Genomic DNA, 22,327 nt, shown 5'->3' with positions numbered 1-22,327 from the left:
TTAATCGCATAAATGAATAGTTTTTATGGTATTTTATTTAAATGTTTTTAACGTACAATTTAAGAAGCTCCAGAACGACATACTCAGAACGGAATGTCCAATTTGAAGTGATCATATTTATTTAACACTTCAGTTTGAGATAAGTAATTTAAAATATGTCACCTGATTTTAAAAATTTGTTTATCTTATCAAAAACAAATAACGAATTTATTACCGCCCATCTATATGTAATATGTAAAAGGATGTTTCTCTTTTACTTATGTAAAAACCACTGTGTAGTTAAGAATCTGCAGTCTGTTAGTGACTTAAATTTGAAGAATGGAGAAAATCGAGGTGAGTGTTTTTATTTATTTATACATAGAGGTATACAGAAACCCAAAAACTTGGTTGCTAAGAGTGCAATAATTTTTATTCAAGTGCATTATTAAAATTGTAAATCAAGGAATACTATTTTTTTGTGTAATTTTTTTTTCTGGTTTCACTTTACTTATTTTAAGTCATGATATTCACAGTTGTCCTCGGTCTGTTGTACAGAGTGAAAAGAACAATCAAGTTTTATAAATTTTATTCACTAAGTTAATTTTCACAAATTTAGGTATGTTTTTCTAAAACGTCAAACTTGTGTTTGATATAATCAACAATACGTCGAAGTCGATGATTGTTTTTGTTAACATTTTAATAGTTGCCTTGTTCTCTTCTTCAAACTTAAATATTATATTTCGAGATTTCATTTATTTGACGCAAGATGAAATCTCCTGGAATCTGTGTTATGTAGATTTTCTAAATTTGTTTACTTTAAATTATATGGATGCTACCCTCCACGTCACTGTCAGTTCATCATCATCATTGAACTATATTTAAAAACTTATACAAGGTAAAGTTTTGTGTCCATCCTTACTTAATGAACTTAATTAATTCATTTTTGCTAACGACCAATCGAAGTGTGAATTTAGTACATTTAAGCCATTTGTGTTTCTTCTTTTGTATGCCTACTGTTTTTTGAGGGTTTATTTTTGTCTCTGGTCGAAAACAAACCTCTTCATATTATGAGTGATACTAGATTTATTCCAAGGCTGGAACACGTGAACACCGAATGTCTGATAAAATCGCAACTGATTTTATCAGACATTCGTACAGAATTTGAGTCTTTGAAAAAGCTCCAGAACAATAAATTCAGAATGGAATTTGCAATTTGTAGTGATCATATTTATTTAACACTTCAGTTTGAGATAAGTAATTGAAAAAGTCACCTGATTTTAAAAATTTGTTTATCTTATCAAAAACAAATAACAAATTTATTACCGCCCATACCTATATAAAAGGACGTTTTTCTCTTACTTGTGTAAAAACAATTGTGTAGTCAAAAATCTGGCTGCTGTTAGTGACTTAAATTTGAAAAATGGAGAACACTGAGGTGAGTGTTTTTATTTATTTGTACATATAGCTATACAGAAACCGAAAAACTTGATTGCTAAGAGTGCAATAATTTTTATTTAAGTGCATTATTAAAATTCTAAATCAACGAAGACTACTTTTTTGTATAATGTTTTTTTCTGTTTAAACTTTACTTATTTAAAGTACTAATATTCACAGTTCTCATCGGTCTGTTGTACAGAGTGAAAAGAACAACCAGGTTTTATAAATTTTATTCACTAAATTAATTTTCACATATTTATATTTTCCAAAAATGTCAAACTTGTGTATGATTTAATACGTCGAAGTCGATGTTTGTTTTTGTTAACATTTTAATATTTGCCTTGTTGTCTTCTTCAAACTTAAATATTATATTTTGAAATTTGATTTATTTGACGCAAGATGAAGTTTTGAATCGTAGTTTTTCTCGTTTTAATTTTATTGTTTAAGACATCATGATATTTAAGTTTGAAGAAGACTCCCAGCCGGGAACTGAAATGTAACAAGATAAGAATGTTTTAGTTAGTTTTTATTGACCTCAAAAAAACCCACAAGGTTTATTTTCGTTTTGATCAAGTTGTTTGACGATTAATTTAATTTAAACATGTAGGTATTTATTTATAAAATGATAAATTTATTTTTTAAAGTGAAATAAATAACTTAAGTAAAACGTTTCAAATAAAAAAAAATCAGAAAATCGTAGATATAGATCCTTTTTAACGCCTTGTATAATAAACAACTATTCTTCCACATACAATAAAAATTATTATAAATCGAATAATAGCAGAGATATTGTTAGGTATAAATTAAAATACAAAAAAATACCTATTAACATACCTAGGAATGTAAATAGTACCATAACCGCCGCAGCCGTCTGTTTGAAATCCGAGCCTTAGCGATGATTTTAAGACGGCTAAGGTGGTAAGGCACCGTTTACATCCGTGGTGTGTTCAAGATTTTATCGGTTTTTGCCCATTTTAATCCAATAATTCAAAAATTAATTAAAAAATAAATAAATTTGGTTGATCACGTTTGCATGATACATTTCGGTGTCATAGTTACAGTTCGTTGTTTACTCAAAAAATTGTTTTTAACAGAATTAGAATAATGATGGATTTAGGCGACGTATTGCCCGAAAATGTTAAAAATGCCGCCAGTCAAGGGTTAAACAGTTCAAATAAAACCGGTAATAGTTATTTACATTATGAGTGCGGAGGGTGGCATGGGACCGAAACCTGCAAAATGCGTAACGCACGAAAATTGTATTCAGTTTTTTCCCCGACATTGAGTTTATTTTAAAAAATATTTCATTTTAATAGATATTTATTTTATTAGGAGTTTAAGTGATACTTTATGTGGGGAGAATGGACGATTAAACGCCGAGCGATAGCGAGGCGAATTAAGTCCATACGAGTCACATGAAGTCACTTAAACTCCGAATGAAATACATACAATATTTTATTTTCAAACGATTAATCTTCTTTTGAAATGATTATTTCCTATCTTCTTGCTTCATTAAGGAATTGCCTTGATTTCACTTACCATGGTTACTATGGTTGACAACCACTATGATTTTCACATATTTATACTCCGGCGGAGTATAAATGTTGTATTTATACGCCGGCGGAGTATAAGTAGTAGCATGGCCGACTAGTATAAAGATTATGGCCTGTCCAAGAGGTACCATACGTGTTGCCATCTATTAATAATTACACTTAATAATTTTGATAAATTTTAATTTGATTTGACATTATGAGACTTCACAACGTGTTAATGGTGGTTTGTTTCGGTATGAATGCATTTGTGCCTTTCAAAAAATGTTAATAATTCTTTTGTCGTGTTTGAATTATTAATAGATGGCAGCACGTATGGTACCTCTTGGACAGGCCATAATCTTTATACTAGTCGGTCATGGTAGTAGTTATACGCCGCTCAAACACGGTGTCATAGAAATGACACTTAAACCCCGGTAAGAGCGTCATATAAGTGTCAGTTATATGACGTTTGAAAATAAAAATATTTTTGGCCTCCTGACATGTAAACGTCAAATTAACATTCAAATGACATCTTCGGAAATATCAAATTTACAGTCATCCTGGATGTTTACCACCCGGCGTGCGTAAAAATTGCCCAAATTGTCCGCTCTTCCTAGACGTTTATAAATAAAAATCTCTTTACACAACGAAAATATAATGATTAAAATGCCAAATACATAAGTTATTTATTGTTGAACAGCAATGTATCATATAATTTCGAATATTTTTTAGTTCAAACGGAGGTACGCCATCTTGTGTATTTGTGTGCACCAGTTACAGATCACTGTAATTGACATATTCATTGACAGTTATGTTTGTTTTATTTCTGAGTTTATGTGAAATTTAATAAAAAATATAAATGATTTTTAAAAATTGTCGGCCAAAAAGTTTAATACAAATCTTGTGCGTTAACCATTTTACAGCGCTCAATCATTAAAGCACTCCGGCTTCGCCGTCGTGCTTCAAATTTATTTCGCGCTGTAAAATGTAAGTTACCACACGCGAATGTAAATAACTATTTCCGAAATGGCAAGAAATGAAGTGACAGTTTCGGGACTTGACGTTTACTGAAGGAATCTATAATGCCGACAGCCACGAGATGGCGCCATGTGATTTTTTTTTAAATAATTCATTTTTTCTAATTCAAAAGTTTTGATTGAACAAAACATTATGTAAAGTAGTGTTCTAGTATGTTTTCTTTTATTATATATACAGAACTTTTTTTATTAGAGCTTCTAGAGGCTAATGCATATTGAGTTACTTTGACACCCAAAGGCGGTAAAGCGAGGGTAAATTGATATTTGGTGCGTAAAGTCACTGTTACGCGGCATGTCAAACGTGTGTGAATGTTTTGTTTACATGTCAAGAGGGGAAAAAGTTACTTACTTTATTGCTTTTCACATTCATTGCTTTTCAATTCCTTGACAAATGTTGACAATTAACATTTCGGTAAGGTAATATTATTACCCTACCGATTTTACATACAGGATACAGTTATGACTCTTCTACCAGCCAACTTTTGCGAATGTAAACAAGCATTTAACAGACAGAAACCGGTAAAAGCTATTACAGTACATATTTTTTTTATCATCCAAACACAATAATTACAGAATAATTCATTTTCAATGCAGTTGTTCGTCTATTCCTTTCCAGACTTTTAAAAAAAGACCCGGTACAAGTGACAGAGGAAAAGATTATGAAGATGTGGTTCTCGCCAATGTTGTACTAAGACTATTAAACGACCCCGGAGTAAAAACGTTCCAAATTTCATCAAACGATAACGATTTTGGGACGTTTGATGATCTGGTCATTAAACTTGCATCGGATAAGGAAAACGACATTCAAGTAAAAGCGGTGCAGTTGAAACATGCCGAGACGAAAAAACTCACTGTAGAAGATTTGCGAACCGTAAAAGGAAAGTTAAGTATTAGAAAATACTTTCAAAGTTACAAAGAAATTAAGAAAAATATAGATGAGTTAATTTTGTTCACAAATAGCCCGTTTAACCCTCCCAACAACGAAACATTCCAACTTAAGGGCGAAGGATTTTACGTCAAGCTTATTAAAAAAGAAGTTAGCTCAGACATTTCAGAAAATGTTGGTCACGTTTATCAGTTTGAAATAGTAGATGATCAATCGACAGCAAAGGATTTTCAAAGAATTCAAGAATATCAGGAATTTTTTCGCAAGTTTTTTGTCTATACCGACCAAGAAAATTGTGATACTTTAAAAAAAATAACCGCTAACAAATTCAAGACAACATATTGTTCAGATGACGAAACATTCGGTAAATTCCTCAGAACAGTTGCTGAGTGGAGCGCCCAAGATGGGAATAAAGAAAAGATAGATAAAAAGTGGGCACAGCTTGTACTTGCGCTGCATCTGCTGTCCTCTCATACTGAGTCTCTATTTTTCGGTCCAGTTGATGACAAAATGAAAATTTTTCGGGAAGCGATTTCCTTCTTTGATGTCACACTGATTGAAGACAAATCGGTCGAAACGGTTAAGCAACTGTGGGGTGATGTTGGAAAGGAAAAAAGTATTAATTTTGAGCAATTAAATAAAGTTAGAAGGAGATATCTACCTACTCTCGCACATATTAATGCAAACGACATCGGCACCATAGATCCCAAACCGTTCACTCAACTGTTGTGGCTAACGGCCGATTGTCCATTAATTTTACGTGAATGGGAAAAGATGAAAAATATATTACAGCTGTGTGCCGATAAAAAATTCGTTTTGGTTGGCGGAACTAAAGATGAGGAATGGATGAAAAAGTATTCCGTGTTTCAAAATTTGTCAGACTTGAGTTTGAAGCACGAAATTCTAAATATAATGCAAAATTTTACCATTTCCATTCAGGGAAAGGGCGAACTTGATCTTGTAACATCTTTTGGCAGCAATGAAGATATTTTCAAAAATGTTTCAACTGATACCCTCGTCGAAATGCTGAACGGTACATGTTGCATAGGAGGAACAAAAGAAACACTAGCCGAACCTTATATAGAACGCTATATTTCGCGAAATGTCGTTGATAATACATATTTAGAAAAAGTTCACGAAAACACAATTATTATTTTAAATTCTGCCAATAATTTAGACAAAGTTAAAAGCATACTCGATAAATGTAAATTAATTGACATTAATAACTTCTTACTGAAAAAAAATCAGAATGGCGAAAATCTAACAAATAATGACGTTAACGTTAATGAACCGAACAGAATTTACGTAGGTAACAGAAAAAAAAAACAGTTAAATTCTAATCTAAACGACAACAAATATAATTCTCATTTTGATAAATCAAGTTTTGCCAACACAATTTACGTTGGTACTAGACATTATAAAAATTCTGAACTTCAACAAATTTATAACGAGCACAAAGAAACAAAACAATTTCATTATTTTAAAATTTTGAATGATGGAAATTTAGAATGGCTATGTAGCAGAGGTGATGTTAGTGATGTAGAGGCTTACAAATTACCTGACGAACATCCAACCGAAGAAAATGCCTTGTGGTCTTCTCGGTTAGATTATAACATCAATCTTATAATTGGAGATCCGGGAATGGGTAAAAGTGAGCTAGTGAAAAGCTTAAAAAATACATGTTCTCGCGAATATTGGACCGTTTTAATTAATCCCAAGGATGTTAATTTATTTTTTCGCAATCCCAATTTCTCTAAAACGGAAAATTCTTCAGATTTATTTGTTAAATTCATCACAAATAAAAAATATGAGTCTCTCAAAAAACTAGATCTAATGTTTTTCGAAATGTGCATAAAGAAAAACAACGTAATTTACGTGTGGGACGCACTCGATGAAATCTTAAATGATAAATTAGATGCCGCTTTAAATATAATTCTCCATCTTTCAACAAAAGGGTTTCGTCAGTGGGTTACAAGCAGACGTCATTTAAAATCAACTCTAGAAAATAAATTCAATTTGTTGTCACTTAGTATAAATCAATTTAACGAACAAGAACAAGAAAAATATATCAGAAAACGTCTAGAATCTTTTAATTCAGAATACAACATTGACGTAACGCTGGAGAAAATTAAATCATCTTTTGCGATTGTAGAACACATAGATATACTAGGTATCCCTCTGCAAATATTCATGCTTACTGAACTGTTCCGTGAAAATAGCGAAAAATATTTGAAACTTATGGACAACACATTCGTCTTGACTGACCTTTACGAATATTTTATTCAGGAAAAATTTCATAAATTTTACAAAGACAAAATGGGATACGATTTAGAAAATCCACAATTGGAAAATGTAATCTGGCAAAAAAAACTAAAGGCTACAAAATATTACGAAAATGTGTCCTTTAGAGTAATATTTGACGAAGAAATTATGCAGCGACTGAATATTAATTACGAAAAATGTGCACAAAAACTTTTGCGAAGTTATGCCTCTCTGGGTCTTGTAAATGACTTTCAAAATGATGTTCCACGTTTTGTGCATAGTTCCTTCGCTGAATATCTAGTTGCTAGGTACTTTTCAGAAAATATTAATAATTTTAAAGACACAATTGCGGACTTGTTGTTTGACGCAAGGTATAATAACGTTCGATTCTTTTTTGACATGTTGTTGGCTAAAAACTCAAAAGCTCATATTGCTGTATTGTATAAACGTTACGAATTACTTAAAATGTATGACGACGAAATTTTAAATAGCAAAGATAACGGTGGCAGAAGTGTTTTACATTTGATTTCCTCATGGGGGCAAAGACATCCGCGTGTAAAATTATTGCATCTACAGAACGAGTGTTTAGTGATCGATTGGAATCTCAATAAAAAAGCGGAAACCAAAATATACTTTGAAACGATGACGTATTTGCAACGAAAGAACGATGCTGCCGAACGTGATATGTTGTGGGATACAACTCCTTTGTTTTATGCCCAAAAAAGTGAGAGCCTAGGAGCACAAATACAATTACTGAAAACAAAAAAGGATAAGTTGAGACAATCTCGCGACGACATAATTAATGTTATATATTATTCTGCATTACTGGGTTACGACGACTTGTGTGAAGTCTTCACAGTAGAAGAATTGAAAAATTTTTGGCGGCGCGAATTGGAAATAATAATTGCAGAAAATGATGAAACACCTGGTGTCGCCATCAATTGTATTAATATGTTCGGTGAGACACCACTTTACACAGCTTCTTTTAACGGTCACGAAAAAGTTGTCGAATACTTGGCGACAGTCGGCGCCGAAATCAATCGCGCTAATAAAAACGGTGCAACACCACTTTACGTAGCTTCTTCTAACGGTCACGAAAAAGTTGTCGAATACTTGGTGACAGTCGGCGCCGAAATCAATCGCGCTATGAATGACGGTGCGACACCACTTTACGCAGCTTCTTTTAACGGTCACGAAAAAGTTATCGAATACTTGGTGACAGTCGGCGCCGAAATCAATCGTGCTAATAACGCGGGTTTTACACCACTTTACCTAGCTTCACAAAACGGTCACGAAAAAGTTGTTGAATACTTGGCGACAGTCGGCGCCGAAATCAATCGCGCTATGAATGACGGTGCGACACCAATTTACATAGCTTCACAAAACGGTCACGAAAAAGTTGTCGAATACTTGGCGACAGTCGGCGCCGAAATCAATTGCGTTGAAAAAAACGGTGCGACACCACTTCACGTAGCTTCACAAAACGGTCACGAAAAAGTTGTCGAATACTTGGCGACAGTCGGCGCCGAAATCAATCGCGCTAATAATAACGGTGCGACACCAATTTACATAGCTTCACAAAACGGTCACGAAAAAGTTGTCGAATACTTGGCGACAGTCGGCGCCGAAATCAATTGCGCTGAAAAAAACGGTGCGACACCACTTCACGTAGCTTCACAAAACGGTCACGAAAAAGTTGTCGAATACTTGGCGACAGTCGGCGCCGAAATCAATCGTGCTACTAATGAGGGTTGGACGCCACTTTACGTAGCTTCACAAAACGGTCACGAAAAAGTTGTCGAATACTTGGCGATAGTCGGCGCGGAAATCAATCACGCTGTTAGCGACCGTTGGACATCACTTTACGCAGCTTCCGCTAATGGCCACAAAAAAATTGTCGTATATTTGGCGACAGTCGGTGCTGACATTAATCGCGGGGATATCGACGGTTGGACACCACTTTACGTAGCTACTTTCGCCGGCCACGAAAAAGTTGTCGAATACTTGACATCAGTCGGCGCCGACATCAATCGCGCTGATGATGACGGAAAAACACCACTTGACGTAGCTTCTGAAAATGGTCACCAAAAAATTGTAGAACGCTTAAGAAGAGCCGGCGCTCAAACCGGGCATCATTCCTTTACAAGGGATCGTCAGAAATAAAACTTCCCCAAAGCGTCCAAATGCAGTGTAATGTAGTAAGGAGACTGCTCTTACTTGAAAATAGTATCTCATTAAATTAGACGAGGCATGAAGAATAATATCCAAAAATAAACCTAGTTATATCCTAAGGATTTCCAAAAAAAATTTCAGTTTATTCCGAGGTTTTTAATTAATTTAAATAATAATGTAAAGTCTGTAAATTGTTATCGTATCCGGAAACAATAATGGGTATATGTTTGTATATGTCCACAAAGGATAACTCCCATTGTAGTTAAAAATAGAAAACTAGGGAGCATAGCACCAATTTAAATATTTGCAACAAATCAAACGTATCTTCTACCCGGACAAATGTATTCACTCATTCCAGTATCCTTGATTACAAGTTGCGATGTTAACTGACAAATCAAGCGTAATAGCTACTTACTGACAATTCTTCTATATCACTTAGCCCTCTGTCACGAGTGATTACAAAATATTCCCGAAGTTGTAACTCCAATAAAAAATTGTAATCGATTATTATCACCTTTGTAGCGTATGCATTTTAATTGTTGATTTAAAAAAAAAAACATGGAAAAGTTATTAATGTCGCTTACAATCACCAATAAAACAAAATTTTTGTAAAAAACATAAATACATAACAATTGCGTTTTCTCTATTATTGAACAAAAAGAACTCCATGCATGGTACCGTTTAGTATTACCTACAAATTAGCTGAATCGATTTGTAAAAAAACTGAAAAGAAGGAAATGACAATACCACAACTAAGAAATGGAAATATTTTTCGGTAAATACGTTACATGTTGTGAAAATAAAATAAATTAAAATTTAATTTTGCAGGACATCCTAAATTACTGGTTGCAAAGGAATAATTCAGCTTATTTATATAATCTACGTTTCTAGGTATATTACGAGATCCAACACAATTATTGCGAAATAACGAAGGTAACAAAATAAATCAAAAACTCCCACAATTCATAATTTGGTTTTAGCATTCTAACAAAGTTGCATGTATTAATCGGAATTCTGGATAAAACTCTTACAAATATCAAAAGGATAGGAACCGACGATTCGATAAACTGACGTAAGAATTTCATCTAGCAACGTTCGAATACAGGACTAAAATTACCAAAGTGGGACAATGTTTTCGAGGATTCTTTATTATGTGTGAGTAAAATTTGCTATTAATTTTGCTTAATGTTGTTGAACATACTTTGTACCCGCATTTTTTAAATACTAATAACAATAATGAGTCTATTTTTGTATCATTTCATTATATACACTTTTTCAGTGACAGACAAATTATCGGAAATTGACATTTCTCAGAGAGCTTCCATCTCAAAACAGTCATGTCATCATCCTTTGGGAAACCGCCCTGGGAATTTCTGTTCCTATAAAAATTCTAGCTTAAAGGGATTTTTTTTTGTTCTGAGTGTCATGCATGGAAAAGTATTCCAAAAATGTAATACGCCTTCTTGTATGTTCAACAAAATCGATGACACGATCTTACGAAGGTATTTTATTCTTGGGGTCTACAAATGAAATACTGAGTAACTGAGCAAATATTTTAGGAAACGTGGTCTCAACGGAGTTCAACAAATTATTTAAAAAAATGAAATTTCAGCAACAGCTACACAACGTAATATTTGGGGCTTAGTCTGGACAAATTTTCTGATGAAACGTTGGAAAGGAGCACCACAATAATACATGATTTTTCTACTGAAATTTAGAGATGGCTTCCCAACGTAATTGTCTTCGAAAAGCGTGAAAAATATTAGGGATTTTTGAAATTGGCAGAGATATATTTTTATGTTCAAATAAAAAGAATAACTATTTTACTCCTTATTACACAATTGTTATTTCTATTAATAATAGTTTGTAAAAAAATCAAAAATTTGTATGTATTATATAAATATTAAGCAAGAGGTGTATATTAAATGTATAAAAATTGGTATTTATTCACCGTAAATTACCGAAAGAAGGATTGTACTGAAGCATCCTGATTTAGAGTTACAATTTAAAATAATTTCGCCCGCTTGACGAATGGCTACTTTCATGTTTTTTCAACGTTTCATAACCCCTCGAGTATAAAAAAGCAATCTGTCATTTTCGTTCATCTTCTTGTCTGTCGCCTGTGTCGATTTTTAGACAGAAATTGTATGACAACATTTTATAGAAAAATATGAGTGTGACTGACAGGTGCTATGTGTTTTTTTTTTAAGACTAGAGGCATTTTTTTTAATCCCAGAGTTGTTTTTATTATAATTTCCATATATTTACTTTAAACATTTTCAGTCTGAAGGAGACGACATGCAGTTGATATTAAGAGAGTGAATCAAATTATCCACGATTTGATAACAAAAGTACACACGAAAATTATAACAAATCGAGTGACACTTCATCTTATCGAGCCCGAAGAATTCCTAGCTATTTCATCACTCACCACCATGTAGTGCTAACGATAAGGCTTGGTCTGTTATCGCAGCTAAATATCTTTAATTTTAGGGCCTCTAAAGATTAAGTTATCACTTTTCCCTTAATTTTATAATATGTTTGGTTGAAAATACAGAGAAACGTGGAAGGACATTCAAGGCTAACAATATTCTTACAGTAAGTACCCAGTAAATACTTAATGTTAGTACCTTCGATCAAGTACTCCTTCAAAATAAATTTTCTGCGGTAGGTTTTCACTCAAAAAGGCAGGTACTTTCCTGTCATTTCGTTTTGTTGATAAATTAACTTAAGAGGAATCGAAACGTTCCACTCGCAATAAGGTGATTTTCTCTGCTGTCAGGAAAACTTAAAACAACGTTATAACAACAGAAGAAAGCATAGTGTCCTTTGTGACACCGTAAAAGCAGGTATTTCATTAAAATCATCATAAATTCGTAACATGATTTCTTACTAGAGTTGACACAAATTACTCTGAGACAAACTACTTGTACGTACAGACTTCAAACGTAAAATACAAATTTTTGAGAACCACAAACTCAACAATAGCACAAGAATTATTAATTTTGGTCGTTAATTCAATTCCGACCAGCATATACAAATAATGGCGTTTATTTAAGATCGTGAACATGTCTATTTACAAATAATCCATCAATAGATTAAGATCGTAAACGTATTTCTTCAAAAATAATCGTATTTTATTAAATTGTTAACGTATCTCTTCAAATCCAACTAGATGCAACGTTATTTACGTATGTACGACTATGAACAACATATCGTTTACAAACGTACCTAACACTTGTGATCCTCTCAATTACGTAACGTTATTACTGAACATCTAGTAAAATAGAACTACTCAAACTGTAAACAATTAAACGTACTTACGTTTTAGCGTAATACTTACATCCATTACGTGGAAAACTATTATCATAAGAAGACTTACAAAGGTTTGTTGCAATAATTACAAATACTTATGAATTGTCACCAGTCAAGCATCCGTTTACTCGTAGTCAGCTGATGAGAAATCAACCTCCCAATAAATTGTAAGCAAGGCATCTTCTCGCGCCCCTGATGAGATTGCTTATATGACCACATTCTAGGAGTTTCGTTAACTAGTTGTTCGTTTTTCATATTAAATTCGACAATAACGTAAAACTGAACATTGTCGATACCATCGTCTTCAGATTTTCCTACAGTTTGACTGAGCTTCGTCACAAGGGTGTTCACATTGCCGTAGTTTTTGTGTGACATTGGATGGCCGTAATTTTCACATAATAACAACACAACAACACATTTAAACGTCGTAGAAATGCGCACGTCGGATTTTGTTATCCCACTTCTGATTGTAAAAAGAATAAAACCTTCTTTTCAATATTTTATTTAAATAAAGGGTGACTGCGTTACAAGTACGACGTAGGTACGTCAAGAACTCTACATAAGTGCCCTGTATCGTGCGTCATCATCTTCCGTCATGCGCGTCTCTGCGCCCTCTGCGTACTCTCGACCCTTATCGAGATGCCAAGGTTAAGTGGTATCAGAATTATTCTTACATATACCCATGGTAGAAGGAGACATGGTATAGGCATACGCATCGGGTGTGACGTCAAGTGGGGTGAAATTAGCGCGAAATTTAAAATACAAACTTTCGTTATCCGACAACTAATTGACGTATTGGACAGAGCAATGACAACTCAAGCTGAAATTCCCTAGACTTCCCTAGCGAAGCTCACAAGAGTCACAAGGTCGCTGATGCCACCTAACGTCACAAATGGATGCGCAGACCATTTTTAAATTGGTACATCGGATGCCTATACCATATCTCCTTCTACCATGCATATACCTATATGTAAAATCAATTAAAAATTAAAAATAAAAAACCTTACCTTTCATAAACGAGACCATAAGCTGATCGTACAATCTTCGTTCATCATGCGAAAGTACAACACTACCGTTAACAATTTTTTCGGTGATGTGGTTTTTAACCACTCTCAAAATATTTATATTGGGAAATAACCCTTGAGAATACATTCCCAGGATTTGCGTGACCGAAAGATTATTTAGAAATACAGAAAATTCCATTTTATTTCAACGGACTTTAACAACGGACAATGTCGACACAGCAATGCTCAAGACTGTGAACTCTTCAAGGGTCGGTGTGGTAATGGTTATTTTGTTTCATTTGCCAAACAAACGGATGAGTGTTTTAAATCCCCATTTACAGGAAATTTTGTACCTGCTTTACGTAACGACATTATAGTATGTATAATGGAGCTGTGATAACAACCGGGTGCATTTAAGAAAACACAAACCAATATCCCGTGATAAGGGAGCTGATAGAGTGGTGATAACAGACCGCTGCACTTTCGCGACGTTATAGTTGTAATGTACTCGTAATTTGTCATATTTTTCCATTAAACACTATTGCCTTTCTCTTCTTATAGGTGTTGGGTATTTTCCTTGTATTCATTAAAATATCGTCAAATGTGTTAGTTTTAGGCGTCTTGTTCCCTTCACCTCATTAACTAAGTATTATAAAAACTTGAAAAACCAAATGTAAACCAGAGCCGTTAAGAACGTCGCGCGAATGATATTCAGTCGCTGTATTTGTGGAAAACTATAAAATAAAGAAAAACCATCAGTAGTGCAAAGTGTAGATTAATTGTCCCTAGCCAACCCATTACATAGTATTGTGCCAAAATGACCCTTCTGCAATATTTTGTTAAGAAACTATGTGCCTAATCATAAAGACCTAAAGAATGCAAAATGGAAAATTCACGTACCGCATAAATGACGAATGTCATCTTCAAAACATTTCTGATGGATCGGTAGTAACAACCGGATGCACTTAAGAAAACACAAACCAATATCCATGATAAGGGAGCTGCTAGAGTTGTGATAGCAGACCGCTGCACTTTTGGACCCTCTGCACTTTCGGCAAAAAAAAAGCACCAAACCCACGCCATTAAAATGCCATCAAATTAATTTAATTACGTTCGCTATTAAAAATTAAATAAATGTATTTGATGGCCATCTTAGAGCGCTGGAAATTATACTAAAATATGTAAGAGGAAAAAAGACAGCGTTACTTTCATAAATTATAAGTAAGGAGATATATATTTCAATAATTTTATTTAATTCATTAATACATCTAAATTAATTTTATAATTACATTCGCGATTAAAAATTTAATTATGAGTAAACAAAATCCATTAAGAGAATTATCTTGATGTCGCATGTCAAAAATCCATTAAGAGCAGTATCTTATCACACATGTCAAAAATCCATTATCATTGATAACGTAATTGACATCTGTCATGTTTATCACACCTGATGAGTAACTAATTGATGACTAATACCCAAACTGCCATCACTTCTACTCGAAAGTGTTAAGTGGGACATGGTATTGTTACGAAATACACCCTTACGCCGCCCCAGTACAACGCCTATGGCCGTCGAGAGCTTTCTGGACGTACGCACGGCGCTGATGGGTGAATCATCACTGCTGACGGTGTCGACGGCCCAGCGGCGGGCGCATAAAGACAGGTCAGAACCCGTCTCGAAGCGGCGTCCAGGGGAGTCTCGAAGCGGAGTCGCGATGGATGTTCGTGAAAGATCTCGATCAGAGAATATGGGTTTAAATAGAGGCGACCCTAGGTAATGGATTATTCAGCCAGTGAAGACAGTCAAGAGCGCCGGAATAATTTCTGTACATATTCGCTGCAATAGATAGTGTTGTAATTCGAGCCCAAGAAATAAATCTTTGAGTTTTACCAACGCCCGATTTATTATTCGCCCGTCAAACGTAACAGTATATATTAATGACATGGTAAGCTATGTTGATTCTATTTGTTATATATATGCAGATGATCTAAAACTGGTGAAAATTGCGAAATCTTATTGAGATTGTTTAGAGTTGCAGTCTAGCATTGATAAAATAATTACATGGTGTAGTAATAATGAATTAGGGATTAATATTGATAAATGTAAGGTAAAATGTCATTTACACGAAAAGTTAATAACATAGACTTTTATTATAATATAACAGGCATATAACAACTACTAGAACGATGTAATCAAATCAAAGGTCTTGGAGTATTATTTTATACCAACTTTGTCTTTGAGTTCACATATTGGAGAAATTGTAAATAGTGCATCACTCCATAACACTTTGGAGTCAACAGATTGATTCTTCTAAATCAGCCAAATATTTTTTATAAGCAGTATTAATAAATACTTTAGAGTTGAAACGAAAGGTTTGTGAAGAACAATCTTCGCTTTCGGGCTGTAAATAGAGTCAGTGTCGGTGTTTGCACTCGTGATATTTTCCTAGGCAACATGTTCTCAGGTAACCTCTTAATTTAATCGCATAAATGAATAGTTCTTATGGTATTTTATATGAATGTTTTTAACGTGCAATTTTTTGAAAAACTTTAAAATTGTAGAGTTTTATATTAAGAGGATGTCGTACAGAATTTGAGTCCTTGAGGAAGCTCCAGAACGACAAATTCAGAACGGAATTTCCAATTCGTAGTGATAATATTTATTTAATACTTCAGTTTCAGATAAGTAATATAAAATATGTCACGTGATTTTAAAAATTTGTTTATCTTATCAAAAACAAATAACGAATTTATTACCGCCCATATATAAAAGGATGGTTTTCTCTTACTTGTGTAAAAACAACTGTGTAGTTAAGAATCTGCCGTCTGTTAGTGACTTAAATTTGAAGAATGGAGAAAATTGAGGTGAGTGTTTTTATTTATTCATACATAGAGGTATACAGAAACCCAAAAACTTGGTTGCTAAGAGTGCAATAATCTATTTCTATTCAAGTGTATTATTAAAATTCTAAATCAACGTGTGTAATGTGTAATGTTTTTTTCTGGTTTCACTTTACTTATTTTAAGCCAAGTTATTCACAGTTGTCCTCGGTCTGTTGTACAGAGTGAGAAGAATAATCAAGTTTTATAAAGTCGATGATTGTTTTTGTTAATATTTTAATATTTGCCTTGTTGTCTTCTTTAAACTTAAATATTATATTTCGAGATTCCATTAATTTGACGCAAGATAAAGTCTCGAATCGTAGTCTAGTTTTTCTCGTTTTAATTTTATTGCTTAAGACATCATGATATTTAAGTTTGAAGGAGAATCCCAGCCGGTAGCCGAAACGTAACAAGGTAAGAATGTTTTAGTTTTTTTCATTGACCTCAAAAAAAACCACACAAGATTTAATTTCGTTTTGATCAAGTTGGTTTATTTAAATTAATTTAAACATGTATTTCAAATATTTATAAAATGATAAATATATTTTTTAAAGTGATATACTTAAATAACTTAAGTAAAACCTTTCAAATAAAAAAAAACAAAAATTATTATAAATCGAATAATAGCAGAGATATTGTTAAGTATACATTAAAATAAATACACTGCATAATTTTTTTTGGTCATGCAAACACAGTAATTACGGAATAATTCCTTTTCAAAGCAGTTGTTCGTCTATTCCTTTCCAGACTTTTAAAAAACGGGCCGGTACAACTGACAAAGGCAGAGATTATGAAGATGTGGTTCTCGCCAATGTCGTACTAAGACTATTAAACGACCCCAGAGTAAAAACGTTCCAGATCTCATCAAACGATGATGATTTTGGAGCGTTTGATGATCTGGTCATTAAGCTTGCATCGGATAAGGAAAACGACATTCAAGTTAAAGCGGTGCAGTTAAAACACACCGAGAGGAAAGTACTCTGTCTAGAAAATTTGCGAACCGTAAAAGGAGACTTCAGTATTAAAAAATACTACAAAAGTTACACAGAAATTGAGAAACAAATAGATGAACTGATTTTGTTCACAAATAGGCCGTTTAATCCTCCCGACAACGCAACCTTCCAACTTGAGGGCGAAGGATTTTACGTCAAGCTTATTAAAAGAGAAGTTAGCTCAGACATTTCAGAAAGTATTAGTCGCGTTTATCAGTTTGAAATAGTAGATGATCAATCGACAGTGGAGAACTTTCAAGGATATCAGGAATTTTTTCGCAAGTTTTTTCTCTATACCGACCAAGAAAATTGTGATACTCTAAAAAAAATAACTGCTAACAAATTCAAGACAACATATTGTTCAGATGACGAAACATTCGGTAAATTTCTAAAAACAGTTTCTGAATGGAATGTCCAAGATGGGAAGAAAGAAAAGATTGATAAAAAGTGGACACAGCTTGTACTTGCACTACACCTTCTGTCCTCTCATACTGAGTTTCTATCTTTCGGTCCAGTTAATGACAAAATGAAAATTTTTCGGGAAGCGATTTCCTTCTTTGATGTCACAATGATCGAAGACAAATCGGTCGAAACGGTTAAGCAACTGTGGGGTGATGTTGGAAAGGAAAAACCCATTGATTTTAAGGAATTAAATAAAGTTAGAAGGAGATATCTACCTACTCTCGCACATATTAAAGCCAACGACATCGGCACCATAGATCCCAAAGAGTTCACTCAACTGTTGTGGGTAATGGACGAATGTCCATTAATTTTACGTGAATGGGAAAGGATGAAAAATATAATACAGCTGTGTCCCCACAAAAAATTCGTTTTGGTTGGCGGAACTAGAGATGAGGAATGGCTGGAAAACTATTCCGTGTTCCAAAATCTGTCAGACTTGAGTCTGAAGCCCGAAATTCGTAAAAATATAATGCAAAATTTTACCATTTCGATTCAGGGAAAGGGCGAACTTGATCTTGTGACATCTTTTGGTTGGAATGAAGATTTTTTCAAAAATGTTAGAACTGATCACCTCGTGGAAATGCTGGATGGTACATGTTGCATAGGAGGAACAAAGGAAACACTACCCGAACCTTATATAGAACGCTATATTTCGCGAAATGTCGTTGATAACACATATTTAGAAAAAGTTCACGAAAACACAATTATTATTTTAAATTCTGACAATAACTTAGACAAAGTTAAAAGCAAACTCGACAAATGTGAATTGATTGAGATTAATAATTTCTTACTCAAAAAAAATCAGAATGGCGAAATTCTAACAAATAATGACTTTAACGTTAATGAATCTAACTTTAATAACAGAAATTACGTAGGTAACAGAAAAAAAAATGAGTTAAATTCTAATCTAAACGACAACAAATATAATTCTCGTTTTGATAAGTCAAGTTTTGCCAACACAGTTTACGTTGGTTCTAGGTATTATAATAATTCTGAACTTCAACAAATTTATAACGAGCACAAAAAACAAAACAATTTCATTATTTTAAAATTTTGAATGATGGAAATTTAGAATGGCTATGTAGCAGAGGTGATGTTAGTGATGTAGAGCCTTATAAATTGCCTGACGCATATCCTACCGAAGAAAATGACTTGTGGTCTTCTCGGTTAGATTATAACATCAATCTTATAATTGGAGATCCGGGAATGGGTAAAAGTGAGCTAGTAAAAAGCTTAAAAAATAAATGTTCTCCCGAATATTGGACAGTTTTAATTAGTCCCAAGGATGTTAATTTATTTTTTCGCAATCTCGACTTCTCTAAAACGGAAAATTGTTCAGACTTATTCGTAAAATTCATCACAAATAAAAAATATGTGTCGCTCAAAAAACTAGATCTAATGTTATTCAAAATGTGCATAAAGAAAAACAACGTAGTTTATGTGTGGGACGCAGTCGATGAAATCTTAAATGATAAATTAGATGCCGCTTTAAATATAATTCTCCATCTTTCAACGAAAGGGTTTCGTCAGTGGGTTACAAGCAGACGCATTTAAAATCAACTCTAGAAAAAAAGTTCAGTTTGTTGTCACTTAGTATAAATCAATTTAACGAACAAGAACAAGAAAAATATATCAGAAAACGTTTAAAATCTTTTAATTCTAAGTATAACATTGACGTCACGGTCGAAAAAATCAAATCGTCTTTTGCGATTGTGGAACACGTAGACATACTAGGTATCCCTTTGCAAATATTCATGCTTACCGAACTGTTCCGTGAAAATGGCGAAAAATATTTGGAACTAATGGACAACACATTTCTCTTGACTGACTTGTACGACTATTTCATTGACGAAAAATTTAATAATTATTACAAACACAAAATTGGGTACGATTTAGGAAATCTCCAAATAGAAATTATAGTCCGTGAAAAAAAACGAAAAGCTTCAGAGTATTACGAAGGTGTGTCCTTTAGAGTAATATTTGACGAAGAAATTATGCAGCGACTGAATATTGATTACGAAAAATGCGTACGGAAACTTTTACGAAGTTATGCTTCTCTCGGTCTTGTAAATGAATTTCAAGATGATGTTCCACGTTTCGTGCATAGTTCCTTCGCTGAATATCTAGTTGCTAGGTACTTTTCAGAAAATATTAATAATTTTAAAGACACAATTGCGGACTTGTTGTTTGACGCAAGGTATAATAACGTTCGATTCTTTTTTGACATGTTGTTGGCTAAAAACTCAAAAGCTCACATTGCTGTATTGTATAAACGTTACGAATTACTTAAAACGTATGACGACGAAATTTTAAAAAGCCAAGATAAAGGGGGAAGAAGTGTTTTACATTTGATTTCGTCATGGGGGCAAAGACATCCGCGTGTAAAATTATTGCATCTACAGAACGAGTGTTTAGTGATCGATTGGAATCTCAATAATAATAGCAATTTTGATAAAAAAACGGAAACCAAAGTATACTTTGAAACGATGACGTATTTGCAACGAAAAAACGGTGCTGGCCAACGTGATATTTTGTTAGATGCGACTCCGTTGTCTTATGCCCGAAGAAGTGAGAGCCTAGGAGCACAAATACAATTACTACAAACAAAAAAGGATGAGCTGAGACAATCTCGCGATGACATAATTAATTTTATATATTATTCTGCTTTACTGGGTTACGACGACTTGTGCAAACACTTCACAGTGGAAGAGTTGAATAATTTTTGGCGCGATGTGGAAATTGTTACTGTAGAAAATGCTGAAACACCTCTGTGGCTCGCCTCTGAAAATGGTAATTTAAAAATCGTTGAGTATTTTGTAAGATCTGGTGTCGACATCAACTGTGTTAATATATTCGGTGCGACACCACTTTACGTAGCTTCACGAAACGGTCACGAAAAAGTTGTCGAATACTTGGCGACAGTCGGCGCCGAAATCAATCGCGCTCAGAATGACGGTGCGACACCACTTTACGTAGCTTCACAAAACGGTCACGAAAAAGTTGTCGAATACTTGACGACAGTCGGCGCCGAAATTGATCGTGCTACTAATGATGGTCGAACACCGCTTTATATAGCTGCTTTCAATGGTCACGAAAAAGTTGTCGAATACTTGGCGACAGTCGGCGCCGAAATCAATCGCGCTGATAATCAGGGTTGGACGTCACTTCACATAGTTTCACAAGAAGGTCACGAAAAAGTTGTCGAATACTTGACGACAGTCGGCACCGAAATCAATCGCGCTACTAATGATGGTCGAACACCGCTTTACATAGCTTCACAAAACGGTCACGAAAAAGTTGTCGAATACTTGGCGACAGTCGGTGCCGAAATCAATCCCGCCACTAATGATGGTCGAACACCGCTTTACATAGCTTCTTTCAATGGTCACGAAAAAGTTGCCGAATACTTGGCGACAGTCGGCGCCGAAATCAATCGTGCTAACAACGCGGGTTTTACACCACTTTACGCTGCTTCACAAAACGGTCACAAAAAAGTTGTCGAATACTTGGCGACAGTCGGCGCCGAAATCAATCGTGCTAATAAAAACAATGCGACACCACTTTTCATAGCTTCACAAAACGGTCACGAAAAAGTTGTCGAATACTTGGCGATAGTCGGCGCCGAAATCAATTGCGCTACTAATGAGGGTTTTACACCACTTTACGTAGCTTCACAAAACGGTCACGAAAAAGTTGTCGAATACTTGGCGACAGTTGGCGCTGAAATCAATCGCGCTACTCATGACGGTTGGACACCACTTCTTGCAGCTTCCTTGAACGGCTACGAAAAGGTTGTCGAATACTTGGTGACAGTCGGTGCCGAAATCAATTACGCTCTTGACGGCCGTTGGACATCACTTTTCTCAGCTGCTCAGAATGGCCACAAAAAAATTGTCGAATTTTTGTCAACAGTCGGTGCTGACATTAATCGCGGGGATATCGACGGTTGGACACCACTTTACGTAGCCTCTTTCAACGGCCACGAAAAAGTTGTCGAATACTTGACATCAGTCGGTGCTGAAATCAATCGCGCTGCTGATGACGGAAAAACACCACTTGACGTAGCTTCCGAAAAGGGTCACCAAAAAATTGTAGAATGCTTAATAAGAGCCGGCGCTCAAACCGAGGATCATTCCTTTACAAGGGGAAGTAAGAAAAAAAATTCCCTAAACCGTCCAGATGCACCGTAATGTAGTAAGAAGAATGTTCTTGCTTGAAGATCGTATCTCATTAAATTGAACTAGGCATGAAGAATAATATCCAAAATACCAACCTAGTTTTATCCTACCTAATGATTTCCAAGAAAAATGGAAGTTTATCCTGAGGTTTTTAATTAATTTAAATAATAATTTAAAGTCTGGTTAAG

At 34.4% G+C, this 22,327-nt stretch overlaps 3 protein-coding genes across 6 annotated transcripts in view; all 3 read left to right on the top strand.

Moving 5' to 3' along the window:
• The window catches only part of LOC135123266 (uncharacterized), a 151,988-nt gene that overhangs the window by 29,890 nt on the left and 99,771 nt on the right, over nt 1–22,327 (top strand). The window lies entirely within an intron of this gene.
• On the top strand, nt 274–22,326 carry LOC135123271 (ankyrin repeat domain-containing protein 50-like). 2 transcript variants are annotated; one of them, XM_064047780.1, is made up of 2 exons: nt 274–333; nt 17,255–22,326. In XM_064047780.1, the coding sequence occupies exon 2, from the start codon at nt 19,716–19,718 to the stop codon at nt 22,149–22,151; it is 2,436 nt and encodes an 811-aa protein (XP_063903850.1). In that variant the 5' UTR covers nt 274–333; nt 17,255–19,715; the 3' UTR covers nt 22,152–22,326. The 2 variants fall into 2 exon arrangements, with proteins under 2 accessions (XP_063903850.1, XP_063903849.1); XM_064047779.1 differs by lacking the exon at nt 274–333 and adding an exon at nt 16,437–16,489.
• LOC135123268 (uncharacterized) lies at nt 1,351–14,392 on the top strand. 3 transcript variants are annotated; one of them, XM_064047776.1, is made up of 7 exons: nt 1,351–1,414; nt 4,602–10,080; nt 10,134–10,238; nt 10,286–10,460; nt 10,585–10,807; nt 10,865–11,742; nt 11,799–14,392. In XM_064047776.1, exons 1-2 carry the CDS (start codon nt 1,400–1,402, stop codon nt 9,294–9,296), a joined length of 4,710 nt encoding a protein of 1,569 aa, XP_063903846.1. In that variant the 5' UTR covers nt 1,351–1,399; the 3' UTR covers nt 9,297–10,080; nt 10,134–10,238; nt 10,286–10,460; nt 10,585–10,807; nt 10,865–11,742; nt 11,799–14,392. The 3 variants fall into 3 exon arrangements, with proteins under 3 accessions (XP_063903846.1, XP_063903845.1, XP_063903844.1); XM_064047775.1 differs by having other exon boundaries at nt 10,865–11,903; nt 12,637–14,392; XM_064047774.1 differs by having other exon boundaries at nt 10,865–14,392.

Source organism: Zophobas morio, unplaced genomic scaffold, assembly GCF_036711695.1.
Source record: "Zophobas morio isolate AGI-343-1 ecotype UQ-CSIRO unplaced genomic scaffold, CSIRO_AGI_Zmor_V1 ptg000006l, whole genome shotgun sequence".
NCBI classification, from domain to species: Eukaryota; Metazoa; Arthropoda; class Insecta; order Coleoptera; family Tenebrionidae; genus Zophobas; species Zophobas morio.
This window is presented reverse-complemented; position numbering and strand designations above follow the sequence as displayed.

Bases quoted from the DNA above. Each gene is read 5' to 3' on its own strand.
- LOC135123271 (XM_064047780.1), top strand. From the start codon at position 19,716: ATGCTTACCGAACTGTTCCGTGAAAATGGCGAAAAATATTTGGAACTA.